General features: G+C 44.1%; 1 protein-coding gene across 6 annotated transcripts in view; it reads left to right on the forward strand.

The window, feature by feature from the left end:
• The window catches only part of mgat3b (beta-1,4-mannosyl-glycoprotein 4-beta-N-acetylglucosaminyltransferase b), a 57,060-nt gene extending 31,887 nt beyond the window's left edge, over positions 1–25,173 (forward strand). For 3 of the 6 annotated variants that reach the window (XM_029527698.1, XM_029526995.1, XM_029528435.1), the window contains exons 2-6: positions 6,066–6,195; positions 9,923–10,400; positions 12,724–13,391; positions 14,470–14,752; positions 14,947–25,173. In XM_029527698.1, coding sequence (XP_029383558.1) covers positions 6,119–6,195; positions 9,923–10,400; positions 12,724–13,391; positions 14,470–14,752; positions 14,947–15,444 — 2,004 coding nt within the window. In that variant the 5' untranslated portion in view covers positions 6,066–6,118 and the 3' untranslated portion in view covers positions 15,445–25,173. The remainder of the gene's footprint in view (positions 1–6,065; positions 6,196–9,922; positions 10,401–12,723; positions 13,392–14,469; positions 14,753–14,946) is intronic. The other 3 variants (XM_029530693.1, XM_029529914.1, XM_029529190.1) reach the window with 2 other exon arrangements.
• The last annotated feature ends 1,600 nt before the right edge of the window (positions 25,174–26,773 follow it).

Raw genomic sequence — 26,773 nt, forward strand, 5'->3', positions numbered from 1 at the left:
GAGGAAGGAAGGATGTGAATGAAGAGAACAGCTGAATCAGCCTGGATGGAGGAAAAGAAAGAGTTCAGCTGAGCGAGCTTTATTGTGCCTGAGGTGCGCTGACTGTGCAGCCTTTACGGCTACAAACAAAAATATACAAGTACACAAAATCAATACGTGGATCACTTACTACTACTTTTGCAGAAATACTATGCGCCCTTCCTCTTCTCCCTTTCCTCCTGGTACTGTTCATGATAACCTGCTTTTGCTTCTGACTTATATTCATATATTTGTATTTATATGATAAGATACAGATGGCAAGATGATGTTCTTACAGCTATGTCCTATTAATAGGCAGAAGTTCTGTCTGATCAATTCTGCGTCAGCAGTTTTTATTTGTATTTTGGATCTCTGGAGGAGTTTTGTGAAGTCTGGCAGTATGGAAACGAGTAGTAACATGGGAAGTTGATGGTCCATCGTTGGCCATTAAACTAGAAATCTAAATCGTAAAATCGTTCTCCTACAGCTGGCTCTCTGAAATTCTTTAACGCTGCTGTATCTAATGAATGTAGAGTAAAAAGATTTACTCAATGTTTTTTTGTTTGTTTGTTTTTTTTAAATGGATCCGGGAAGTCTCGCTGTTGATGAAGGTCCAAATTAATTCGAAGCAATGGATCATCCCCTCGAGGCTTCTTCCTTTGGCCTGTGTTTAAGCTTAAAGTGTTTTTTAAGTGTGGGGATATTCGTTATTTACTTTAATTGAAAAATGACACAATGGATGAATGCTTGTGCTCAAGTTCAAAAGAGAAATAAAACGCCAAACTGTTTTCAAAAGACATAACATCAGAAAACAAAAGAAAAATATAAAGGCAGAAGTCACTGTTTTACCTTTTTCAACACATTCTGTATGTTCACGTCTTCATCGGGTGCAGTTCAGACGCTCCTCCTCTGCAGAGGCAGCGCTGGATGGGAGAGACGCTTGTCTCCACTGTCAGTGTGAGGGAGGAAGGGCAGCGAGAGGAAGACCTCGTGGACCACTACAGAGCTGAATTATAGATGAGCTCCGAGGAGCTTTTCCCATCTTCCCACCTCATTCCATCGCTCGTCTTCTGCACACACACACACCAAATCATGCTTGCAGCACCCAAACAAAATTCCTCACACGCACCGAGTCTCTAAGAGGCAGGACGAATCCTCACTGCAGCTCCAGCTTCCGCTTTCCACGTCCCATGTTCGCTTAAACACAGGTTGTGTCTTGACATGCAGTTTCTCACACACACACACACACACACACACACACACACTTTCCAAGGCCCTCACCATGTCTGCATTATTGAAGCCCACTTAGCACGCTGGCTTTCTCCAGACATCTGACTCACCAAACCAGTGACCCGTTAACCCAGCGAAGAGGAGCTGAATTCCCCCAAACTGCCACAAAAGAGACAAGAGAAGATTGTTTCCTTCGGAAAAAGACGGCCATTGATGTCACCGAACTTCCATTCAGTTTTCCACGTCTACCAGTATCAACTGTGTTTTGCCTCGCCTGATGTTTTATGGGACGTGATTTCCCACAATGCAAATACACCCAAATGGAAATCTCAAGCAAATAAATGACAGCAAATAACATGATTAAAAAGATTTTTATTATTGGATTTAACAGGAGCATCATGATTAAACGCTGCCAGATACTAATGGACCACCATTAAGTGCATGAAAGAAAATAAGCAACAGAGATTAGAGTCACTGGCATGTACAAGCTGCTCTATTTACTCTGTATTAACACACCCATCGGGAGCTGTTTTTAGAATATACAAAAAATCCCAATCCACTTTTGAACGGGACAGTTATGAAAGTTTTATCACACAAATCAATCAAACACAACAACAAAAAATAGGAACGATCAAGGTCCTATTTTATGCTGTGGTCAAAGTGTTTGCTTTAGGTCACATAAAGCACTCAGACCTAGGCAGGCTTCGTGGCCGCCATCCAAAAGCAGCGGCTCAACGAATCACTTCTATTAAAACAGCGGCTTACTTCGATTTGAGCTGATACAGTCGGTCCAACATGACACAAAAGGCACCGATCAAGTGAAGCGTGGCTGCCAGCCAAGTCGATGCAGAGGAAGAAGAAGAAGGAAAAAAAAAAAAAAATCAAACAAGCCAAACAAACTTTACCAGCACTCATTAACAGCTTTAATAGGCACGAACAGGCCACCATATCCAGGACAAGGCGGATATGTCCCCTTTCTCTCGTCCCGAAAGCTAACCTTCTAAAAAAAAAATATTGGTGGTAGCAGTCTGTGAAGTGTGCCGTAAATCAAGTGGAAGTTTATTTCTTGAGGTTCTTTCCGATGAGGTTCTCAGGATATGCCTTGAATCTTAAAGTGTGTGCATTTCTTACAGCTGCCAGTTAAAGTTCAGCTCATCCTGATGCAGATGGCTTTGGTCAGAAGAGGTGCTGGGGGGGCGGGGCGGGGGGGGGGACAAAAACAAAAGAAGAAGAAGTAGTGAATGCAATAAGAGGAAAAGTCCAGCGAGTGTGAAGCATGACTAACCCTCACCCCCCACCGAGTGAGTTTCTTTAATAACTCACCAAGTTTGCACATGCAGATTAGGGAACAAGCTGGCGTTTGATCTCCTCATGGTCAGTCTGGTGAAAAGCGCTTGTTTGCTAACAGGAACCAACTCTGAAAGAGCGTCAACTGAGCAGGACTTAAAAGGAGGAACAAGGTGGTGGTGAGGGTGGCGGTGGGGGGGGGTAGTTAATGGTGCACGATGAGAGATTTACTCTGATATTCTGGCAATGGAGGATTCAAACCAATAAAAGTTTATGACCTCATCTTGAAACTTCATTCATCTTGGCACGAAGGACCAACCTGATGCTCTGGATTTAATAAATTTATTCTTTTTCAGCAGTCCAATGTAATGCTGGTGCTCGACCGTCAGATCAGAAGTTGCGCAGAGAAAGATAAAACACTTAAAGGAAACAAAGTCTCTGTCGGCGTGTTAATGGGATTTTAAATTGTAGCCCATTTTTAATGAAATGCTTCTTGCCACAGCTGCTCATTATATTGATGAGTGATGATAGAGAAGTCGGGCCCTTTCATTACAAACATGATCCATCATTCTGCAGCGAAGACATGATTACATTCTTTCAAAATTATCAATTTGCTTCTCGCCATATATTTTATTTAGGGAACTATAACGTCCGTCACCTGATCTGCAGACAAAACGGATGAAGCGTGTCAAACTTTGGCCTCCTCCACCTCCTGCCCCCCCCCCATTAACTCGATGCCTTCTACATACTGCTGGTTTTCAATTACCGAACATGCTCTAGTGTTTCTGACCTTCAACATTCAAATGGATGTGAGCCGAGGGCCTGGAACTGTAATTGTAAACTCCCCGTTTTGTGTCTCGAACCAACCCTGACCCCACCGCACAATGCCGATACTTCCCCTACCTATTTTCATGTCGGTTCATGTGTTTCTCTGTGACACTTGTATAACGGTCACATGAACCCGGCAGAGGGTTTTGTGGCTTCAGTTAACGTATCGGTTGGCTCACTGCTGTTGCTGAACTCCAGAGTTTGGTTGAAACACTTCTCTATTTTAAAGTTCATGGCCTCCAGTCTAAACACATTAGGTAATTGTTTGGTTGGAAGCTAGTATCATTAGCTACTTCACCCATGGTGCTTTGCTTTGTGTGGTCCTACCCTCTGGCCGTTTGTTAGGTGACCGTGAGCGCTCCTGAAAAAGACGCTCTGTAGTCCAGATGAGAAAGTACCAACGCCTTTCCACGTGAGGGAAGATGTTTGTGAGTTTTCTTTGTGCTGAGGGGAAAGAAATGGCGATTTGTATGAAGCACATTTATCATTGCACCTATGGAACAGTTTCAGCTGATCTGGCAACTTTTTAGAGCCACGAACCAATAAGTGTGAGATTGTGTTTGCTGAAGTTTGTCTGCCCACATCTGTGTGCATAAACGTTTGTACAGTACAACACCAAGTCCTCTGTGTGAACAAGTCAGCGCGGTGATTTACTGAGATCCATTTTACAGCGTTAAACTGTTCATGTGACATGAATCAGTGCACATAGTAAAAGCAAGCGTGCGCGTCACTGCTGTTCGGCTGAGCTCGTTAATATCAGCTCACATGTGTTTCTACAATTATCCTGAAACGATACACTGATTCAGTGAATTTGACATTTGTTATGTGTGATATATGCTGAGCTGGCTGCATGTTGAGAATCAGTTTTAATGGAATGGCTCATCATTTCCCATCAAATAGGAAGCTCTTTGGTCTGACAAGATTTTTTCACCCAGAATTAACCACGAAAAGTTTCACTCTGGGTGAGCTGACCTGTTGTTACAACATCTACTTTGAGTAAACAGAATCGGGCTTTTGTTCTACCAAAAGGGAAGGAAAGAGCTGGTAGGCCAAATACAGTGGCATCAAAGTGTTTGTGCTGCATATGTTGGATATTTCTCCTCAAAATAAATGGAAGTAAAAATAAAAATGGACCTCTGCTGGTTCCTCCCAATGCTGCCATAACAACAGACAGACCGAATCCCACCCTCCCCTGGCTGCCATCCCAAATACTGACATTAGCTCAGTTCAATGTAAAATTGGTTCAACAGGTCAGCGCACACACACACACACACACACACACACACAAAAAGATGAAATTAGAGGCATTTAACTGGCAGAGGCCCTCCTCCTGGCACGTACGCTGTCTGTGGTTGTTTATCACTCGGATCAGCCTCCATCTCTCCAAACCAAATGTTTAGGCTGTGTTTGTCAACCAGCGGCTGAAGCTTTTCTATGCTCTCTAAGGTTTTTATTTAAAGAAAACTGAGAGAAAGAGAGAGAGGAGATTTATTCTGAAGGAGTGACATCTAAAAGTAATAGCAGTCTGATAAGATAAACAAACTGTGGAGCAGCCATCTCTCTGCTCTCGACCTCCAGCGATAGAAGCCTGCCTGCAAATAAAAGCTTTCAGTTGTATAAACACAGGAACTGAAGGCGCCCTGAATTAACACACATAAAGTAGATTTCAGAAAAATTCCAGCTTCCGTGAATTCAGTGCATTCCAGTCCTGAACACATTCTCAGTTTTGATTGGCTGACTTATCGCAGCAAAGACGCTTGGTGCCCCCCCCATTTGGTTGGCCTCATTTTACAGAGCTTTTGACAACACACGTTTGTTCCAGAGTGATGAGCAGGATGTAAATTTGGATTGAAATGAGGGTGGGGAGGGAAAAGGTGAAGTGTGTGGTTGTTTTGTTTTGTTTTGTTTTGGGTTTTTTTTGTTCTCCTTTGTGCGTCTCTCTGTTATTACAATAATCAGAATCATTGTGTAGTTCTTCTCAAACCCACTATTATGCATCAAATAAAAAGCAAACCAAAAATGCTTTGGATTTTCAAAAAAGTAAATCCAAATACTGTTTTCTGTAGAAAAACATATTAAAATGATGCACAACAAAACATAAAATAGAGAACTATATAAAAAAAAGTTTGGGGGGGGCGGATAAATAACTGAATAACTGGTAATAATTTGAATATTTTTTAAGTTTGAATATTCCCTGTTTTTGCTTCTCTTCAGATCTCCAGGTGTTGGTATTCTGGACAGGTGGTTGATTAAAAGGAGCAGTAAAAAAAGAAGAGGATAATAAAAAACGATAATAACTGACTCTCTAGATGGGAAGGCTAATTACACTTAATGAATCAAAATTATCCAAGCAGTAATAAAGTTTAAGGATGATAATTTAATGTCTTTCAGGAGTCACAGCTTTACAGGGGAAAGACGTGAAAGTGTAAAATCTGTTGTGTGGTTCAGGAGACGCTTTCTACAGTTTTCTACAGTTACCTTCATTTTGACACAGTGATGTCATCACGGGCATCTCCTCCGGGTGTTAACCAGACAGGAGAGGAAGCGATGCGATATGCCAGAACTTGGAGCCATCTTGGCCCGGGTCCAGGCTGGTAGTAGACAGATCCGTGCAGAATCAAAAGATAAAGCTTGTAGACTTGTGTGATATCATGTCAGATATTGGACTTTTAAAGCTCCCCCTCATGGTCGTTATCTGACAGGTACGGAAGGAAGGTGATGCCACAATAGACAACAAACGGTTGTTTCTGCGGTCATGTATCGAGGCACCTGGACACCAGGCCACTTGAATCCACAGAAAACATCCGCACTATGCCTGCAGTTTCTCCCTTTGTAAGTGTTTTTGTATTTGGTTTGGTGATGGGACGCCTGGAGTGGCAATGGGATTAACTAGTCTGGTAGATGTAGTGGTTTATTTTCCACCTGGTGTCTTTTTCTGTGCTTCTTCCAAACCTTTTCATCTGTAAACAAACTTGTGCTTCAGAACTTGGAGATGGCTGAGAGGTATCCAGGAACTGTGAATGAAGTGACAGAACGGCCTTCAGATTTCCACAAAAACACTTTCCTGCCGACTCCTGCTGTTAATGAATACAGCGCTTCATTCTTCAAAAAAAATAAAAATAAATAAAAATCGTAACATCGGAAAATGATCCAGCTGAAGTTTGAGGTGTACAAAGGAATCATCTGCTTCTCAGACACGTACTGCTTATGTTCCACGCATGTATGTCCATGTTTCATTCAAGCTGTCCACTGTGCCATCTTGGTGCTCTTTCCTTCACTACCTGCTGCTTTTCAAATCTCACTCTTTTGTCATTGGCATCTGGGAAGGTTTTGGGAGATTGCTTTGTGCTCACACTCCAGTGGTGGAAATATGTGTGTGTCCCAGAGGGCATGCTGTGTCAAGCTCACTCAGATTCATTACAGCACATCACACACAGCAGAGCCACAGTGTCCAATTGAAAACCATGTCATGTTTCCAAAATGTTTGCATAAGGTCACGCTGATTAATGAAAAAGATCAACCATTGAAAATGAAGAAGCTGCTCTGTGCCGTACGCTGACATCCTTACATAAGTTTTAACCCCGAACACCCAGCCAGCTTCAAATTTAATCAACAATACTGAGAGGGAACCAAACTGGAAGGTCACTGACACAACATTATTACAATACTTCATCTTGAACATGTAACACTGAGGCCGAAAGCTGTGGAAAATTAAGTTGAGTGATTCTTTTTTTCATTTGCCTACAAAGATCGAGATGAATTGACTTGACTTTTGCATCGAGCTCGCCACCTTCCATTCCTTTCAGCCATCATGCCGATCTAAGCTTACAATCTTTTGGCTTCGGTTTCATGTTAAGCGCACAGAAGCGAGAGTGAGTAACAAGCTCTCATTTAACTCCTGGTAAATAACACTAATTAGGGCATTTTCCTGAAATGCAAAAAAGATATTTTGGTTTTCAAAAGACATTTTGATGAACCTTGATAGCCTCGCTGGCAACGAAAGCACTGATTTCAAGATAAAAGCGTCTGATTCAACTTTATTTCCATGCCATATTTATGGCAGGGATCTGCCATGATCTCTCCCTGAAGACGCTTGAGCGAATTTTATCGCAGTATTTTTTATTTATCTATTTTATTTTTTTTTGAAGGAAAGAAGAAAGTAACCCCCTCCCAACCCGCTCAGCCCTCTTTTTTTTTTTTTTTTACATCTCGTTTCTGTGACTTTTCCTTTCCTCTTTTCTTTATGCTGCGAGTTGTGAGTGAAAGACGAGTCTTTTATTCCTTCCCCCCTCCCTTCCCCCTTCCCCTCCCCACTTCCTGCCCTTTGTCTTTTTGCGTCGAGCTGCGTGGGAGACAGAGAAGAGTGGAGTGAAGGAGTGAACGTGAAGGGGAATTAGAGATGACAGATGATAGCGGGGAGCTGGGAGAATTGCAGAGAGGATGTGACAGTGGGAGATGAGGTGGCAGGGTGCTCCAGTAATACACCGAACAGCACCAGCTTCATCCTCATCTCGCCTTTTTTATTTATTTATTTATTTTTTTACTTTGACCTCTTCTCCCTCTCCTCTCCTCCATCTACGATTGTGCTCACGTCAACCGAGCTATATTGTGCTCGCTTCATTTATATTCTGAAAAAGCAATGTGGCGTCTCTGCGTGGAGACGGAGTAGCAAAAACAACACATTGCGTCTCCAACTGAAAGCGGTCGCTTATTTCTGCCATAACTGCAGTTTTAGCACTTTTTGACTGAAGATGAGGGGAAGGTGTGACACGGGCTGGAAACACCACCTACAACTTGCTCCTCTTCTTCTTTTATTTTAAATCCTGGGACTTTTTCCAACGGTGTGAAGTTAAGTATTGTGGTGATGCAGCCTAAACCTCCCAGATATTTCAGGTCCAAGCACAATCCTAAGGCTCCATTTTGTCACATCTGACAGATCTGTTTTCTAAAACTTGGCACGAGGAGCAGCTGAGCCGGTTTAAGCCCTTTTTGTTTTTTGGAAGACGTGACTTCAGATCCAGATGACGCATTTTCTCTTGTCAAATCGACAAACCTCATACTGTCAGCCTTCTGTGTGTTCTGTTGTGCGTTTTGTCAAAGATTTGATAATCAGGCTGCAACAGCAGGGATCGGCTGATCAAACATCAGGCCCAGACCTGAGACGTACTCCTGACTTGTAAGGAAGAAGCTTGGCCGCATTAGGCTGGATTCAGACAGACTTCTGAGGTCACGCCTGGTTTGGTGCCTTATCTATACTGAGCTGATACCAGGAGCATTTTAAAACCTCTGGTGAGGTTTCACAACAGTTTTTCAAAGCTGTATGTGAATGTGAAATGTTTCATCCCGACAGAGGATTCGTCGTCCTCCCTCCTCTCTTCTCATCTCTGCTTTCACATTCCTCATTCATCCCTCTCTCTCTTCCACCGGACCACATTTCCCCACCACAGCTCCTCTGAACGTCTCCTCCTCCTACTCTTCCTCCCCCGACTTCAGACAGACCTCTCCACCTGCCGGTCTCTTCACTCTCCTCTTCCCTTTTCACCGTTCTTTTCATGTCCAGTAAAGGAGACCTTGGGATGCGGTCTTAAGTTCACGCAGTACAACTTAGATTCACGGCGCGCGTTGTGTTTTCTGCCACTCACTCATTTTGTTTTTTATTCGTGTGTTCAGATATCTTAATATTTGTGGAGATGGATTGGAGTGTGCGGCTGAATCTCTCTGTGAGTGTCCACGGTCCTTCACCATAATTCTGCCTGTGCTTAGCCAAAAAGTGAAGCCCACTCAAAAGCCAGGACGCATGCTCGTATGAAGACTCTCTGAGCCCTCTTTCACGCTTTATTTCAATCTTTTTTTTTACTGGCAGCGAGAGAAAATATAGATCAAAGGCAGATGTACACAAAAACAACCATATTATCTGTAATATGTTTGAACATTGTCGTAATGTAATAATGACTCAATTTTATGTAATTTTTCTCAATTATGGAGGCCTCAAAAGATACAGAATTTAGATACAGTATTTACCTTCATTCACGGCCCCTTTGCTGATTCCTTCCTAATAAAAATATACCGGATGGATGTTAAATCAAATCATTTAATCAGCATGATCATCAGAATAAATTATGTACACTTCGCTATCCGTGTCGCCGAACAGGCCCGTCAATGTCGGCGCGTGTAATTGTGCTTGTAGGGGCGCTGCAGCGGGACGCCACGCCGTCCGGCGATCTCTGTCGGTTTGTCACTAAGATCAACCCCTTCTATGTCGCACGCAGTCATTTCATATCACATCATCGCTCATTCGTTTAACATGTTGGCACTATAAGGACCGGATTTACAGTCAATTCAGTCTCGCTCCAAACTTCAAATCCAGGCTCGAGTCAAAGAATACATAATCAAATCAAGCTGGTTTGTGGGTTATATATAAAAAACAGACTCAGGATGAAAAGGAGCAGGTGTGTGACGCTGTGTACCTGAGGCTGTTTTTGTTTTTTGGTTTCTTTTTTGGTCTTATTAGTCAGACTCACGTGTCTTTATTTCTCTCCCTCTCTCTTCTGTTGCCCAGGATGAAAATGCGGCGGCACAGGGTGTTCTTGCTGTGCACGGTGGGCCTGTGCGTCATCTCCTTCCTCCACTACTACAAGGCCCTCCACTATGTCTCCCTGCTGCGCGAGCTCTCCGCCCCGTACCCCAACATCAAGTCCTTCATCATGGTCACCGGCTTCTTCTGGAGGGAGAAGGGAGCCTCCGCCACCCCGCTCAGCCCGGCCTCCCCTGAAGAGGCCCCTCCCCTGCCCGTTCTCCGCCAATCGGACACCAAAGGTAGAGGCGTGGCAGGCGTGGTGGGAGGAGGCGGAGGTGGAGGAGGAGGAGGAGGAGGAGGGGGAGGAGGCGGGATGGTTCTGGGGAATCAAGTGGTCGTGGTTGGAGGTCCCCGGATCGTTGGCAGCGCAGGGCTGGAGGCGCGGCAGAAGGAAGGTCCAGCAGCACCACACCCCTGGGAGAAACCGGAGGAGAGCCATCAGGGAGACTCTCCAGATGAGGTGAGTAATATTCCGTGGCGTTATTTTACAGCTGTGCGTTGTGGCGTTGTTGAATTTGACTTTTGCCACCAAATACTCACTGTTGATTTCTTTGTACCTGAGAAAGAATCTGTTCAACTCACAAATTCTTGTGAGGTGGTGAAATAAGAAATTTGCACGTGGCATGAATGAGCGCGAGGAATCCTTGGAAGCGTAAAGCATGATTACAGTTTACTTTGGACTGAGGTTTATGTGTGCGTTTTGACTGTGGGATAATTAAACTCACCCCTGCCGATGCCGACCAAAATTCATTATCAGGATATCTAATTTTAACATTAGTGTGACGCAGAATATTGAAACAGCGGATGTTGTATATTTCGTGCCAATGTTGAGTTTGGACAACCATTCAGTTTTTATTTCCTACCTTCCAACGATAACAGACTGGGAAACTGTTAGGGTGTGACCCACCAACTGGTAAAGTCTCTGTCACCAAGTTACATTTATCAAAGTTAGCGTTTATTAAACAGCTGTTGTGTTGTATTTGTATTTGTAGGCTTTCTAATCATCACCTGCTCACTTCAGAGTTGCTGCAAATCTCTTGATCTGATCTTCTTAAAGGACCTAGCTGAACCCTTTAAAGTAGGAGGAAGTGGAGTCTCAGATGTACGAACACAGCTTACAGCAGGACTGAGTAAACAGCAGCACATGTCGCTTATTGAATAAAACAAGCCAGAGTTAAAAAAAACAAAACAAAACACAAAAACAAAATAATTTTTGTAAACTTTGGCTGAAGCTGCTCTGCGTTTATGTCGGAATACTTTAGTGATTTACGGGAAAAAAGAAAGCGAGAAACTTGATACGACCTTCTTGGATTCTGCCTAAATACCCGGGGGGAGGAGGGGGGGGGGGGGGGGGGGGCAGTATAAACACCATTTCGGTTGTAAAAACATTTATAGGGTATGAATTTACCATCCAATATACCGGCCCTTTGCTGGGTTTTGTGCCAAATATTCAACATGGAGAGAAAGAAAATGGTCTTTACAATTTATGTCTATATCACCTGGAATCACATTTTCCATTTTGTTTGTATGTTTAGACCTTAAAATTTATGTTTTATTTGGATGACTGTAGGTCTTTAGAAATGACAGGAGAAAATGTAAACAAGGAAGAGAAAATAATAAGTGGTCTTGTTGAAAGATATTTTTTATAACCCTGCCAAAGCAATTCTAATGTAATATTACTTACCTCGCACATTGTATTGGATGCCATCTTTTATCTCCCCGTCTTATCATTTTCTCTCTGTGTTTATCTCAATGTGCAAGAAATCTCCAGCATTCAGCGAAAGGCCGTGTCTGTTTTCATGGACTCATTGAGACAAAACAAACTGTGTTATCACTTATTGGATGTCATTGTGGCCGTCCAACATTCACTGTAGAGAACAATAGCTTTTCCTGTCAAAACTGAAACGGTCTTACTCAAGAAATAATTGCTGGCATGTTTAAGTTGTAATGACAAGGCTGAGACAGTTTCCCTGATTTTATTCACCCACAGTTCGTCTTGTTTATGCTGCTAACGAAGTTACACAATACTTTGCTAGACAGTGAAATGACCACAAACATGGTTATTTCATATCACAGGCTTACCCAACAAGCAAAACAGTAATATCAAAATTTAAGGTCCACTTTAGGCTGTGGGATTAATAAAAGGCCAATTTGATGTTGTAATAGATTCTCTGCTGCTCACTTCAATTCCTGATCTCTGTATGTTGATTTTCAAAATTTGAATCAGTGTCTCTCCTTTATTTATACATTTACCCGGATTTAAAGTCTTGTGCACACATGTTCCATTGCACAATTGACTGAGTTTACTGAACGCTTGGGTGGATATTATTGCTGCAGCTTTGACACACCCTAAAAATGGATCCCCTTCAGCAGTCACATTGACCAAAACTTGAAATTCAGACCAATGAGATTCGGGTGTATACCCGGTTTTGGTCTCTCAAAGTCATTGAGCTTTTGCCTTCTCTTCGTGTTCTATCATCAACTTGTACTTTAAATTCAGTGTCTGTATCAGTTTCGCAGCAACTGCTGCAATATTGACCTCATATCTGGTTAGATGATTACTTTTTATGTTACCCTTTAGAAGTCATTTTGGGGTCAGGAGCATGTTGGGGAACTATAATTCCAAATGTAATTAAACTTTGTGAACTGTAAGCACCTTGTTGTAGCTCTAAATGTGAAGGTGTATCCTTCAATTAATGAACATTAAAATATATCATAATACACATTGTATGTATTTAAAAGGGAACTGCTGTGACAGTTTCCCCGTTCCGTCTGTTTTTCAGAAGAGAGCTGAAGAACACATGAAGTCTCGAAGTCCCAGCCACCAAGCTCAACCTGCTGGGCCCAACCTGCCCGAGGTCGCGATGGGCGGACAGGAGCATCAGGCGCTGTTTTTCAAGGAGCAGTTGCCGGACCCTTTGGAATCCATGGGAGACCTCCACACCCGCACTCACCAGCTTCAAGATGACAAAACACCTTACTTTGTCCGAACCAAAGCTGGAGCTCTTTGTTTCAGGCAGGGGACGGAGGTGGCAACCCCAAAGGAGTACTCTGGGAAATCAGGGGGGGCTGCCGCCAACGGAGCAGTAGATGGTGCTCGGGCCGCGGCTGCTGGGCAACGGAAACCTCTGCAAGTCCAGCAGCAGCCCTCCGTAGCGCCAAAAGCCAAGATGAGGGCTCGAGGCAACGGGAAGCGGCTCGTCAAGTGCGTGTGCCGGCCAGGATGGCACGGACCTTACTGCGGGGTTCCCACCATGGTGTACCACTCCAATCTGCCCACCAAGGAGAGGCTGACACCCAGAGAGACCCCACGAAGGGTGATCAACGCCATCAACGTTAACCACGAGTTTGACCTGCTGCACGTGCGCTTTCACGAGCTCGCCCAAGCCGTCGACCTTTTCCTCGTCTGTGAATCCAACTTTACTGCTTACGGAGAGAAACGGCCTCTAAGGTAAGACCTGCAATTCTGCACCAGTGCATGAAGGGAAATCACGCAAGCCGTGGACTTAAAGGTCAAAGTGCCTTAAAGCGAGTTGTGCAATCCTTCGCTGACACCGCTCTGTGGCCACCAGCCGGATGACTCTCTGTGCCTTCTGATATGGCTAATCAGCTCAGCACATTTTAAAGTGGGCTCCTGAATATGACAACGTGGTGCAATTATTAGGGTGGCATAAATCTGATAACCATTGTCACATCACACCCGTACAGATTAATACTGATGAGAGACCACTTAAGGTTCTAATCACCCTTGAAATATCTGATTGAGCTTCTGTTTTCACAAATACATCGATGTATAAATCCCCACTTTGTGCCAAATGCTCACACTTTCCACTAGTATTTAGTACGAGTTTTTTTACAGCTCCGGGCCTTTGTTCACAGCCAGCCGTTTCACGCTTCTGGAGTATCAGCGTGCCACATAATGATTACAACGGATTTCCTTCAGCAACAACACAAAATGTCTTGAGAGCAATCTTAGAGCAGATTAAGACAAGAACAACATGACTGCCTCGGTGTGCAGCCTTGATGGGAGAGATCGGTGCGTTCAATCATGGGACGTGTCAAAGTAGCTAAATTCAGTAGTTCTGCATATCACCAGGTGAAATGAGTCATTCTTCGACGGTTTCTCTGTCGTCAAAGATCTTTGTCACTTAGAGTATCTTATATATATATATATATATATATATATATATAATATATATATATATATGTTTGGCCCATTACAACGGCAACATTTCCATTTTCCTCACGTGCAATTTCCTCAAGTGTAGAAGTTTGAGCGACATTACTGCACAATATTAATGTGATGTTATAAATAATGCAAGCTTACTCAGTGGAATCAGAAACTCCTGGAAACTGCTTGAGTTCCATCATCCGCCAAATTGTATATAAATCGCCAAAACATTTGTCAAAGTAAGTGTACTCAAAGTGAATAAGCTAAAATCACTATTATGTTCCTTTGTTACGAATGGTGTCGTAACTTCATTAATGAATCCCCTAATTTCCGAGTGTAATGTCTTTGTTTTCCCCAGTTTCCTGCGGCTCCTTCTCAACGGTACATACGATTACGTACGTCACAAGATCCTTTACGTGTTCTTGGACCACTTCCCAGAAGGCGGTCGGCAGGACGGCTGGATCGCAGACGACTACTTGCGTACCTTCTTGACTCGCAACGGCATGTCCAGGGTGGTGGGCGCTCGGTCAGACGACGTCTTTGTCATCAATGACGCGGACGAAATCCCGGCACGCGAGGGCCTCCTTTTCCTCAAGCTGTTTGATGGCTGGACCGAACCTTTTGCCATCCACATGCGTAAGGTAGCTGCAACATTTCAGCTTGTGTTGGGGGTTGGGGGGAATACTTTCACCCTCTGGAAGGGCAGCTCTGATTGTGTGTTACACGAAAGCAATCAGCTTTCAATCCCTATGAAGATTATGAAAGCGAGAGACGAATGAAGTGTGTTTCTGTCATTTTAAGATTCTCTTTCCCTTTCCCTTCTCTCCACATCCAGTCACTGTACGGATTTTTCTGGAAGCAGTTCGGCTCTCTGGAGGTGGTGTCAGGTTGTATGTTGGGGATGCTCCGGGATGTCTACGACGGCGATGGTATCAAACTGCGCCGCCGTGAATACTACACCATGCCAGGTTTCCGCAAGTACGAAAACGACACAGGCCACATCCTGGTGCAGTGGTCGGTGGGCAGCCCCTTCCACTTTGCCGGGTGGCACTGCTCCTGGTGCTTCACTCCGGAGGGGATCTACTTCAAACTGGTGTCGGCGCAGAACGGAGACTTCCCGCGGTGGGGCGACTACGAGGACAAGCGCGACCTGAACTACATCCGAGATCTGATCCGGACAGGGGGTTGGTTCGATGGCTCCCTGCAGGAATATCCTCCAGTGGACCCCAAAGAGCACATGTACGCCCCCAAGTACATGCTGGAGCACTATGACAGATACCGCTACCTCCTGGAGAACCCTTACAACAAAGTGGCCAGACTGAGTGAGGGCTAGGAGTTCAGCCAGAGACAATACATGAAATAACTATTAGGGTCCGACTACGGCCTCAGCACTGAGTTGGGTGGGGGGCGGGTGGGGGTGGAACAATACTGATGAACTTCATCTCTCATTGGAGGGATACTACATGTATCTCGACCAGGCAGCACTGATGTTGCAGGTATTTAAGATCTCTTAAAATCATTATTTTGGGGTCAAAAAAGGGAACACTGAATAATATCCACCATGGATTGATGGAGAGAGCATTGAGAGGATACAACCACTGGATAAACAAAATCGTTGAGTTCCTCATCCCTTCCTTATTGGGGGAGGAGCCAAGCTATTTCTTCTGTTTTTTGTTTTTTTTTTGGCACCCCACTCCTGTCCTTCCTTTCCAATCCGATGCGACACGCCTGCCGTCTGAGAGGAAGGGGTTGTTCAAAAGAAGAACGAGGGATATTTTGCAGGCGTGTGAAACCTTGGGAGTGAAGAACCTGTTTCTTGTTTCCGTGTTTACTAAAGTTTATGGACTGGCTGATGTCCCCACTTCTACAGATGTCTTCCTGTCATGTTTTGGTGACTTCCTTCCAGAGACAGACACACATTTTCAGATTTTTCTTGGGTATCAGTAGAAAATAATGAATCGTATTTAAACCCCGTCTGGAGCGCCCGTCGCCAAATGAAAAGGAATGACTCCGTGGGGATGTTTCAGCTCATTCATATACTCACACATCCACACGCACCTTAGAACTGTTTGTATGTATGTGTGTTAAAAAAAAAAAAAAAAAGTGTGTGAGGGGTGTGTGTGTGTGTGTGTGTGTGGTCTGTCTTTTTATCATACTGTGGGGCTGCGATGGGGCGACAAGATCAGAGAGAAGCAGCAGAAAGCGAAAAAGCAACCTCCGGGAGGGAAGACGGCCTAGCGAGCGAGACAGAACGCAGGAAAGAAAGGAGGATAATTAGGGAGGAAGAGAGCAGTGATGAAAAGGAGACTCTCCACATTCCCTTCTCCACAGTGTCTGCTGACGCACAAGGGGATGTTGCAGGGATGAGTGTGCAGAATTTGCCCGCCCCCCCCCCCTCCCACCATAGCTCTGAATAAATCACCCCCTGTCACCAGTATCTGAGGATGAAACTCGCCATTAGTTTGTCAAATGAGAACAATTGAGACTAGTTGGGGAAAGATCTCCCTCCAGTTTTGTCGCACTGTCTATCCAGCAGCTGAGATGACTTTGTTTCCTTGGAAACTAAACTATATTTAAAAAAGAAAAAAGGGATGTTGTTGTTTTGACGAGTAGGTGGGTTCACATCAGGCGAGGAAGCTGCAGCATTCAGACAAGGTCAACGCCAACTGTATCCCCCGCCCCCCCCACCATAAAGTTAAATATTCCTCTCTCTCCTGAGATGTCAATCATTCTCCTCCAAACTTCGTCTGTCTCCTGGAGCCGTTTCCTGCTGCTGTCATTTTATTTGTGTGTGTGTGTGTGTGTGTGTGTGTATTTATGTTTGAGTGTTTTTCATCCTAATCCTCCTTCACAAGTTTTTTTTTTTTTTATTATTATTATAATTATTTTCCTCTCTTTCCTCACACTCCCCTTTCTCTCAAAACCATTAAAATGACTCCCCTTCGCTCACACAAACACACAAACACACATTAATTTACACTGGCTCATGCGCTCCCCTTTTGAGTGTGCATTTATTCCCTCTTAATCCTCACAAGAATTCCCCATTTCAACAATAGGGGTGTATTTATCTTTCCTCTGCCCCTCCCTCCTGTCTCTACAGGACGGGGCAGCTGTTACCATGGCGATACCTCCCATATGCCCGCAGATCACTGTCATATAAACATTTAGGCATGAGCAATCACGCCTCCTTGCCTTCTCCCGTCGCGGACGGCTGTCGACATGGCTGGATGCTGTATAAAATCCCCGCCCTGAATTTGGCGAGCATGAATTTCTCAGTGGGTGTGTGTCATGTGGGCGGCGGGTTGGGTGGGGGGGGGGGGGGCAGTGGGGAGACTACTGGATTATTGTCAAGGTCAAGGAAATCATAGCAATATTACAACATTAACAATGCTAAGGAATATTTTAAAACACAGTTAGCACGCAGACTTTTTTTTTTCCTTGTTGATTTGCAGATCGACTTCATCAACCATCTGCTCCTGGATGGATGCTGTTTAGATTAGCTGTTGTTTCAAGGTGAAGAGTATGAATGAGGACTAGCAAGTTTTGGGGAGCAAACTTGCTCACATGTTGCTACGGAGAAATGCTGGAACTGATAACCTGAATGCAAAGGCTGTAGCTTTAACGTCACCAGGACAACCGACCCGGATACCGAAGCTCTCAAATCCTTTTCACCCGCTTCTCGTTGCTTCAAGTGTCCCCGAGTAAAACAATGAACCTCCTTGATACTTGTGTGACAATGTCGTTGCAGAAACCCCAGAAAGTTTGAGGATGATTTAATCAGAGAATTTGCATAACTGGCATCGGCGTCCGTGTCCCTCAGTCCATCACTGTGCTACTGGAAGCCTGCAGTGGGCAAATCAGATTAGCCAACAGGCCACTGACAGTTGTGTTTGGTCTGCATGGCAGCTGTTAAGGGTTTGGTATTGCTGTTTAGAGCCAACCCCCTCCCACCCCTCCCAAAAATCCAAACCCAGAGGGGCTGCAGGGAAATTAGCTTTAAATAGGATTTGACATGAAACGACAGAAGGGACAAAAACAATGTTGGATGTTTTCCTTATTATTCCTCTATTAGGTTTTATAGGTTTGGAAAAAGGAGCACTCTAAGAGGAGCTCTTTTATATTGCCAAGATCATTTCGGAACAGAATTAAGTGTCTGCTATTTTCCGGTGTTTGTTGGTAACTATCCCAGCCTTTTTAGTTAAAACACTACTGCTGAGTGTTTTCTGATCTCAGTATGAACTGACCAAAGTGTCTAATTTGGTTTACAGCAAGCAAACAGAACTTGTCTACTTCCCTTTGACTTCAGGGCCTGAACCCACAGCCGTGTGCAGATGCTTTCTGTTTTTCAGTCCGGTGGATAATTAATTCAGTAGAAGAGGTTGTTGTTTTTACAGCCACAAGTCATTTCAGAAATGTGACCACGGGGGTGTCGGCTCAGTCCCATCAGGGGTTGGGGTGTGAGTCGGTGTTTAAATTCTGCCAAAAGGCATTTAACCAAAGTTTACTCCCAACCCTCAGCCTGCTGCGGTCAGGCTGCACATCTGTTGGACCGCCATTTATGTGTGTGTGTGGGTGTGTTTCCATATCAGAATGTATGATGTGCTCCCTTAAAATCATTTGTGCGTTCGCATGACAGAAAGTAACTCATACCAGATAAGGGAGTCCACCCCGCTGAAAGACAAGTCGGGGGTTACTTCACTCATCCTTCTGCCATGTTATCGCTATGGCAACGATCCTCCTGATGAATTCCTGAGATCCCCAACGGCCTGAGGACAACTGAGATAACGAGCCACTGGGATAAGGGGAGAGGGAAAGCAGAGTGGAGAAAATCAAAACTTTTTCCGCTCACTGGCTTATTCTACTTGCACCAAACTCCTCATCGCTCAGTCACTTTGTGCAAATGTCACAGCCGAGCCGAGAATAGCCACACAAGCATGCGGCACGCGCTCCTCTTCTCTTTTTTACGCAACCTCTTTGATTTTTCGTCGGTTTGACTGACGCATCATAGCAAGCAGACGATTTGCACGAGGACAAGGAATAAAACATGAATGGAACACATTATTTGGTCTGAGCAAAGAATGGAAAACACAAGAGAGGGTTCTGTTTCAAATAAAGCCCAGGCTTGATGAAGGGGGCTGACTGCCATTCCCGGAGCCGATCTTATTGGATGAAGCTTGGTCATGACACGGAGGAGAGGAGGGGGGTAATAAGATTGACCGAGCAGCTTAGATTTTTCACTTTGATGAGGGGAAGTCATGGCGGCGATGAAAAGGAAAATCATCCAAATGAGGAAAAGAGCTCATCATCTCTGTAAAAAGGGAAAATCTATAAACCGGTGACAGTTCGAGTGAAACAAGGATTGTGATGTTGAACAATTCAGGCATGGTCCGTGCCCCCTCGCTGCACTCATAATGGACTCAAAGCGTTCGATTTTCAGGAAGGAGGGGCCGTGCCTCACTCAAGGGCACTTTGCAGACGTTATGGCACAAAAACCTGCAATGTTTCTATCAGCGGACGGTCGAGAATTGCAGCACTTGGCCCGCTGCATGATCAATCAGCCAAGTGATAAAGCAATAACAGGTGAAAAGGGGAAGAACGGGAGCCTGCCATTATGATGTCTGCGGCGAACATGCGGCAGCATGTTTCAGATGCCTGGAACAAAAGAAGGAATAAATTAAGTGTAAATATATAAATTCCAGACGACGCTGCTGCAGAGAGTTCGTTGGGAGTTTTGTTGCTAGGATACAACTCATTTGCGTTTTTATTGCCTTTCAGTTATTGATATTGGCGGTGGGGAACAAACTTGGGCCCGTTTGGAAAGACTGAAGTGCTGTCAAGCTGTTTAGTGAAGACGTATTTTCAGGTTATCTGCTTCATAAAAACAGAGCGAACAGAACACAACAACAAATACAATCAATTTATTGAGCCTTGTATGACTCTTGAGCGCAGTTTGAATCCCTAAAGCCTTAAAACAGCACATTAGAGATGCCCCCCCCACCAACCCCCTGCAAAAAGCTGGATCCTACATCTCCCACAATGCAATGCAGCGCAATCTTAACGACGCCTTCGAGGATACGGAAGAAAAAAAAAGCAAACATCTGTCTACAATGATCTCCATTAGCTTTTGAATCTGCCATTACAGGCACATTTGTAGCATTCAGCACGTGGGTGTCTCGTACAGATGTGTTTCTGCGGGGCTCACTGCCGTCACCCCCCATCTGTTGTTGTGCTTTCAGAGCGGCTGACTGGCCGCCTGTCTGCGGGGTTCACATGCCTTCACGGCTCTGGCCCCCCGCCAGCTCTGTGGTTTCCACCTATTGATCTTTTCCAAGAAACATTAGTGGCAGGCAGGAAATCAGGGAGAGGAGGGTGCAGGGGTGCAGAGAAAAGAGGCTCATTTCACCGGTCATTTTCGCTCCATTTAAATCCTTTCTCTCTCCTACCTTGTTTCCAGTGCCTCCTGTGTTGGTCTGGAAAGTGTGGTGACCTTCAGACGGGTGCCAAAAAGCCCCAATATACCGTGTTGTTGACATCATCTCATATATCCTGAAGTTCAGAGCTGTAAATAACATCTTTATTGATGGAACACTGCAGCTGAATCGCGCTGAACGCTTTAAGCTTCATATCAAATCAGGAAATTAAGTTCTTCAGAGGAGAGTGGTGCACGGCTCCTGTCAGATCGAAGTAGCGGAAAGCTGATGTTTGTGTCGTCTTGGCTGTAAACATGTTGTTATTCTTGCCGTTTTAAGCCACGGAAAGCATTCACATTCCGCAAGCTGAGCAATCACATCAACTCCCAACAGCTGCACCGATGTGTCACCGCTGATTGGAAAGTGCTCGGTGCAAACCACAGGCATGGCCCCAACAAGTGCAAGTCTTTAACCTACTTTTTTAATGCTTACTTTCTGATACTTTCAAATAGTTTTAAAGGGGACAGTCCACTGAAATTACAAACATTTTCCCCAGAGTCTGGCCAAGCAGTGGCTGTTTTTTCCTCTGAAAGACACCGGAGGGTTGTACATCCTTCACTCCTGTAAGAACCAGGCTGATGAGGATCATGTGCTCTTGCAGTTTTCTCTGCTGTTGTTGCCAACGCTGACAATGGGCCTTTTTTTTTTTTTTTTTTTTGACCCTTTAAAGCATTTCAAAGTGTTGTGAGGTTCACAGGAAGCCTCACAAAGCTGGAACGAAACACTCACTTTTGTTTTTTAAACTTGTAAATCAATTGGGCAAAGTTCAGCTCTGCTCAGAAAACAGGCCAACTCATGGAAAATTGCACACTATTACGAACTAAAATGACATTAAATTCTGCAGAGCAACGCCTCAAATCGTCCATCTGTCCGATACCTTGGGGCTCAGAATGTGACGCAGCAGGTACATTTGGAATAAGCGTGGTGAAGTCCCCCGTCTCCGTAGACCCATCACTTGTTCTGCCTGAAAATGTCCTGTTATGTTCGTGCCTGTGCGCTGGTCCGGCGGTCCATATGTCGTGACACCGCAGAGCAAAACAAAAAAAAAAAAAAGATGAAAGTTGGCGTGGTGCAGCACCGACAGACGGATGCAGTGACACACACACCAGCAGGCCAACACCTGGCTGCTCATCAAACGCCGTCACAAACTGCAGGGGAGGGGCAGGCGCTGAATGTGTGTCGCTCGCTATGTGGCTGCTGTTTACACTTCAGGCAAAGCCCCGATCCAAATGAAGAGGTCACTGAATAGTCTGTCTTTATTAGACAAAATGAGCATGAAAGAAATATCTTCAGGTACTATTTGTTTGGGGAAATACTTAAGGAGGATGCAGGTGTTGGTACACACTTTTGTTTGTCTTGTGGAGTGAGCAGAGAAATAGTTGAACCAGACCCAGAACACAAAACAAAAAACACTTTAATTCCTTTAATTCTGCAGACCTCCTAATCTGCTGCATCAGGCCTGTGTGAGTGTGGTTCAATAAGATGGCCCAAGAACAGTCCGACTGTCAACTATTTCAGATTTAAAGTCTAAGCCAAGTTTTTTTTTTGTTTTTTTTTTTTTTTTGTTGTTGCTGTGTTTTTTTACGGTTGGGGGGGTTGTTTTTACGGGACGCCAAATTTTTTTCTGCTCATGTCAGCAGACAGTAAAAGGAGCCTGGAGAAAAACAAAAAATCTCCAACGTTTCCCACCGTGGCACGAAATTCCCTTACAGGAAAAAGGTGATTGGAAGATTGCTTTATATCACCGCATACTGTAATATTTTGGACTCGGGCTGTGATTTGGCAACCATTTCTCTGCTGATAGGTTTATATTCGATGTGATACTGTGAATGTCAACAGTGATTAGTTGTGTAAATCTAATTTAAAACACACTCTAAGCAACGCCAGCATGTGCAGTTTGATAGTTTACATGATCTTAAGTTTACTTCTAGGTATTTAAAAGTTTACTTTTCATGCAGGCGTAACACGTAAGAGTACGACTTCAGAGCAAAGGAATTAACATTTGGAAATAACAGTAAAAGAAAACAGCACACTTTTCTGCCCACAACCCAGAACCCCTCACTCTCTGAAACATCAGGAGGGAAGGGATCATTTCAGTGTTTCCCACAGGTCTAGAATTTACCTGTGGTTGTTTTGGGTGGTGTGGCGTGGGGGGGGGGGCGCTGCAACTCACAGATGTCCCTTAAACACCTCACATGTCTGGGAAACACATTCTTTGCAGATTAAATAAAGTATTGACTGGTTGCGCCAGTTGAGGCCGATCATGTGTGAACTCGTTCCAGGCGGAGCTGCTTGTTCAACGTCGGCTGTTTGATGTTCTGTTAAACACCACAGCCACGTCTCGCCGTGCCTTCTTAATTAGTCGTGTTTCCCCTTTCTCTCATTTTGGCTCGGCACATCTTGCAAGCGAGTGGCTCTTATCAGCCTCCGCTGTGTCTTCTTCATTCGCGGAGGCCAAAGTGAGTCCTCCGCAGCAGGTCTAACTCTTCTGGATTCAGCCGTCGCTGGTAATATCTCAGCTATCGATAACCAGGCGGCAGCTCTCTGTGACGTTTGTGATTTACAGTTGGAAATCTGCTCATTTCCATGTAATCTTTTGAAACCAGCAGAAAATGTATTTGAAGGAAAGGATGGAGCTTGATGCAGGATCTCTGAACGCGCTGGAGTGTTTCGCTATTTTCATACAGCCCCAGACTTTGATGGAGCGATTTGTGAAGGCCTCTCATGTTTCAACATGACAAAGCAGCTTTGCTTCCAAAATCTTTCAAAACGCCTTCCCAGAAAAAAAAAAAAAGGAAATCAATGCCCAAGGTTCTGCATTGAGACGTTCGGCGTCACAGCCGCTTTCATTGTGTATTTATTATTTTCTTGTGTGTGTGTGTGTGTGGTACCTGACACAGAGAAAGAGAGGGCAGCAGGGTCGGGGGGGCCAAGCCTCCAGAGGGGTTTGAATTCCCCGCAATCAGAACCAGAGACGGAGATGGAAAGGGGGAGTGACGGATCCTCACAATCACACACTGTCTGCATTTGTTGTCCCCCCCCCACACACACACACACACTTTTTTTTTTCTTGTCTTAATTTGTTTTGCACTTACACTTTTATGTGAAGTCAGCCGATTTGTCATTTTGTTTTTAAACTTTGAATATCTTTGTTTTGGTAGAAGTGTGAGGCCATGCGTGTCTCTGGATCTCTGTTTTTCTATTTAACTTTGCTTTTGTACTTTTTCTTTCCTCTCCTATTTTTTTTTTTTTTTTTTGGTAACTTTATCCACTTACTTGGCAGCTTGATATTTAATGTCTTTTTAAGGCGGCGTGTGTGGGTATGTGTGTGTGAGTCAGTCTGTGTGTGGTGTGTGTTAACTTAGGAGCGACGTCACAGCCGACTACCAGAATAAAGTTTCACTTCAGCTCACAGATCTTTTACCTCCTTTGATAGTGTAAAGAGGACTTCCTGCTGTGGCGGCCATCTTGTTTTCTTTTTATCCCGACTGCTTTTGTTTGTTTAGATGACATCATCCTTTCCTCGTAACCTTGTCATCATTTATTCACAGGATGCTATTTCGTTTGTGTGCTTTTCTTTTTTATTCGCGTCATTTCCCAACCTTCACACATGGCGCTCACAGATAACCACAGCAACACTAACACTAAAGACACACACACGCACACAAACAGTACACTCTCTGTTTTTTTTTTTTTTATACTGTGGTGTGATCCTCTACTGGTCAGTCCGACTACTGTAGCTGCTCTGTTTGTGCCCTCACTGTTATGTGAGCACCATGAAGGCTTGGCATTGTGCGACCAAAAAACATTTTTGTCGTCACTCAGCCACTCAGAACTGGTTTGTGCCGGGGCCCCAACCGGAGAATAACCCAGGAAGAAAAAAGAAAAAGAAACAACAACAGGGAAGGAAGAGGAAGATTTCCACTTTGGCCCTCATCTTTTGTTTGTCACACAGCAAAGTGGTACTGCTTCAGTGCTTTTTGTATTATTCTACTTATTTTCTCCTTCATCACTGATATCCTGCTTTTTCCTCCAAAATCGACAAAGATGTCACAAAAACACACACAAATGGAAAAAGGATTCTTGTCTTTTGAGTTGCATGCTGAAATGTAGAAAGAACTTTCTTCTGCCTGTAAAGCGATGAAATTGCACCTTAATGGAGGGATGTGGGTTTTACTTTGGTTTTTTTTTTTTTTGTGTTTTCTTTTTATTTGTTTTATGCATACATGCATAAAAAATGGGGGATGTATCTTTTTTTTTATTTTGATCAACATGTAACTGTTAGCTAGTCAGGTGATGTATGTATCCTAAACAGGGTGACGGGTTGATTATTTGTTTCAGCTTATTAATTCTGAGTTTCACTCACTGCTGTTTGTTGTGGGACAGCCTCATTAACCAGCATGAGGAAACAAAACAAGCCTCACAGAGCTGATGAGCAAGTGAAAACTTATATAGATGGACGTCCAATTAGCCAAATGGTCAGTCAGTGAGTTCGGCTGCTGCGCTGTCTCACCAGAACGATGAAACTCGAACAGATCCCAACACAAAAAAAGAAAAAAAAAAAAATCAGATAGGACATCCACTACCTGAATGTTGAACACTATGTTCATTTTGAGATATTTGTGCTTTCTGGTTTTAATATTCTTGTCAGAAACAAACATGGCCGATATATTTCCCCCTCCTGGTCCGGACCAAACGGGCCTGTGATGAAGACAGGCCGGCTGATTGTTGCTGCTTAGTGAAGGCTTGTGTACAAATACACAAACACACAAACACTAGCCTGTCCTCCGACAGTGACCCCCAGGAAGCGTCGTGCTTGTCCTTTCACATATCACACACAGTAAAAAACACTCCTACCACCTTCTGTCCGTCTTGCCCTTGAAAAAGGACGAATGACTAACTGGCGATGTGTCGAATTTTTCACACCAAAAAAACACACATATCGACGCGGCAGATGACTGGCACCAGGCGAGGTGCTGCCGCCCGGTCTCACCTCCCCGGGGTGAAGTGCTGTCTGCAGCCAATTAACCAACAGCGCCGGCTGCCAGGTCCATCTCCACCGAACCCACTCTTCAGTCCAGCCGGGTTGCCAGATTTAGCCCTCCGAGTTGTTGTAATAAACGTCACTTTACAACGTGACAGGGATCATGAAAGCGGGTTAGATGACTTGAGTTGTGTTTTTATTGGTGAGGGGGTTGTAGCACTTTGTGTGTTTTGCTTTTGTTTTCTTGTCTTTTTTTTTTTTTTTTTTCTTCCCCTAACCCTAAATGAGAATGGAGCGATTACGAGGGGCTGGTCCATTTTGGTTTAAAAAAAAAAAAAAAAAAAAAAAGACTTTCCTACCTGATTAGCTCTCAGCCTCGTGGAAAAAGTCCAAACCAGATGCTGTTTATGGAGCCTTTGAAATACGTTTGTGGAAGCTGCCAGCAGAGGACAAAGGAAGGAAATTACATTTTTTCTCCCTTTTATTATTGACATAATAGCTACATATGAGCGGACCCCACTGCATATTGTGACATTGTATGTTAACACAACCCATATCACCCCCCACCACCACCACCCTCTGCCCCCCATGCACTGATAATGATTGTACATGGTTCCATAGTTTTATTTTTTTATACCATTGTTGGGGCTTCTTTTTCTTTCCTGGGGTTGTTTATTATTTTTGTGCTGTCATTTTGAAATGCTTTCCATGGGTCTCTGTAATTGGTGTGCAAGATCATGTGTGTGTGTGTGTGTGTGTGTGTGTGTGCGTGTGTGAGAGAGAGAGAGAAATCGATTGGGTGTGCTGTTCAGTGGCTCGGTGTTCAGCTCCTAATGCGCATCAGCCCTTTGCTTGTGTTCATCATTGTGCCAGTGTGTTCAGGTGTTCCCTCGCCTCGACATCTGTTCATCCGAAATGAAAGAGAGAGAGAATAGCAGATGACAAGAAGAAGGAGGAGGAGGAGGAGGAGGAAGCAGAGGGCCTTATCCCTCGAGGGGGGGTGTTAGAAACACAAATGAGAAAAGATACTTTTGAAAAAAGGATATTTTTCTCCTCTTTGGGGTCACAAAGAAGCGTGTACATTTCTAAGTTAATTGAAAATGATGAATAAAAAAAAAAAAAAACTCATTTGTTCTCTATATGAATGGATGTATGTTAACCATGAACAAAAAGTAATGAGTTCTATGACAAAGACATATAATAAATTA

Source organism: Echeneis naucrates, chromosome 1, assembly GCF_900963305.1.
Source record: "Echeneis naucrates chromosome 1, fEcheNa1.1, whole genome shotgun sequence".
NCBI classification, from domain to species: Eukaryota; Metazoa; Chordata; class Actinopteri; order Carangiformes; family Echeneidae; genus Echeneis; species Echeneis naucrates.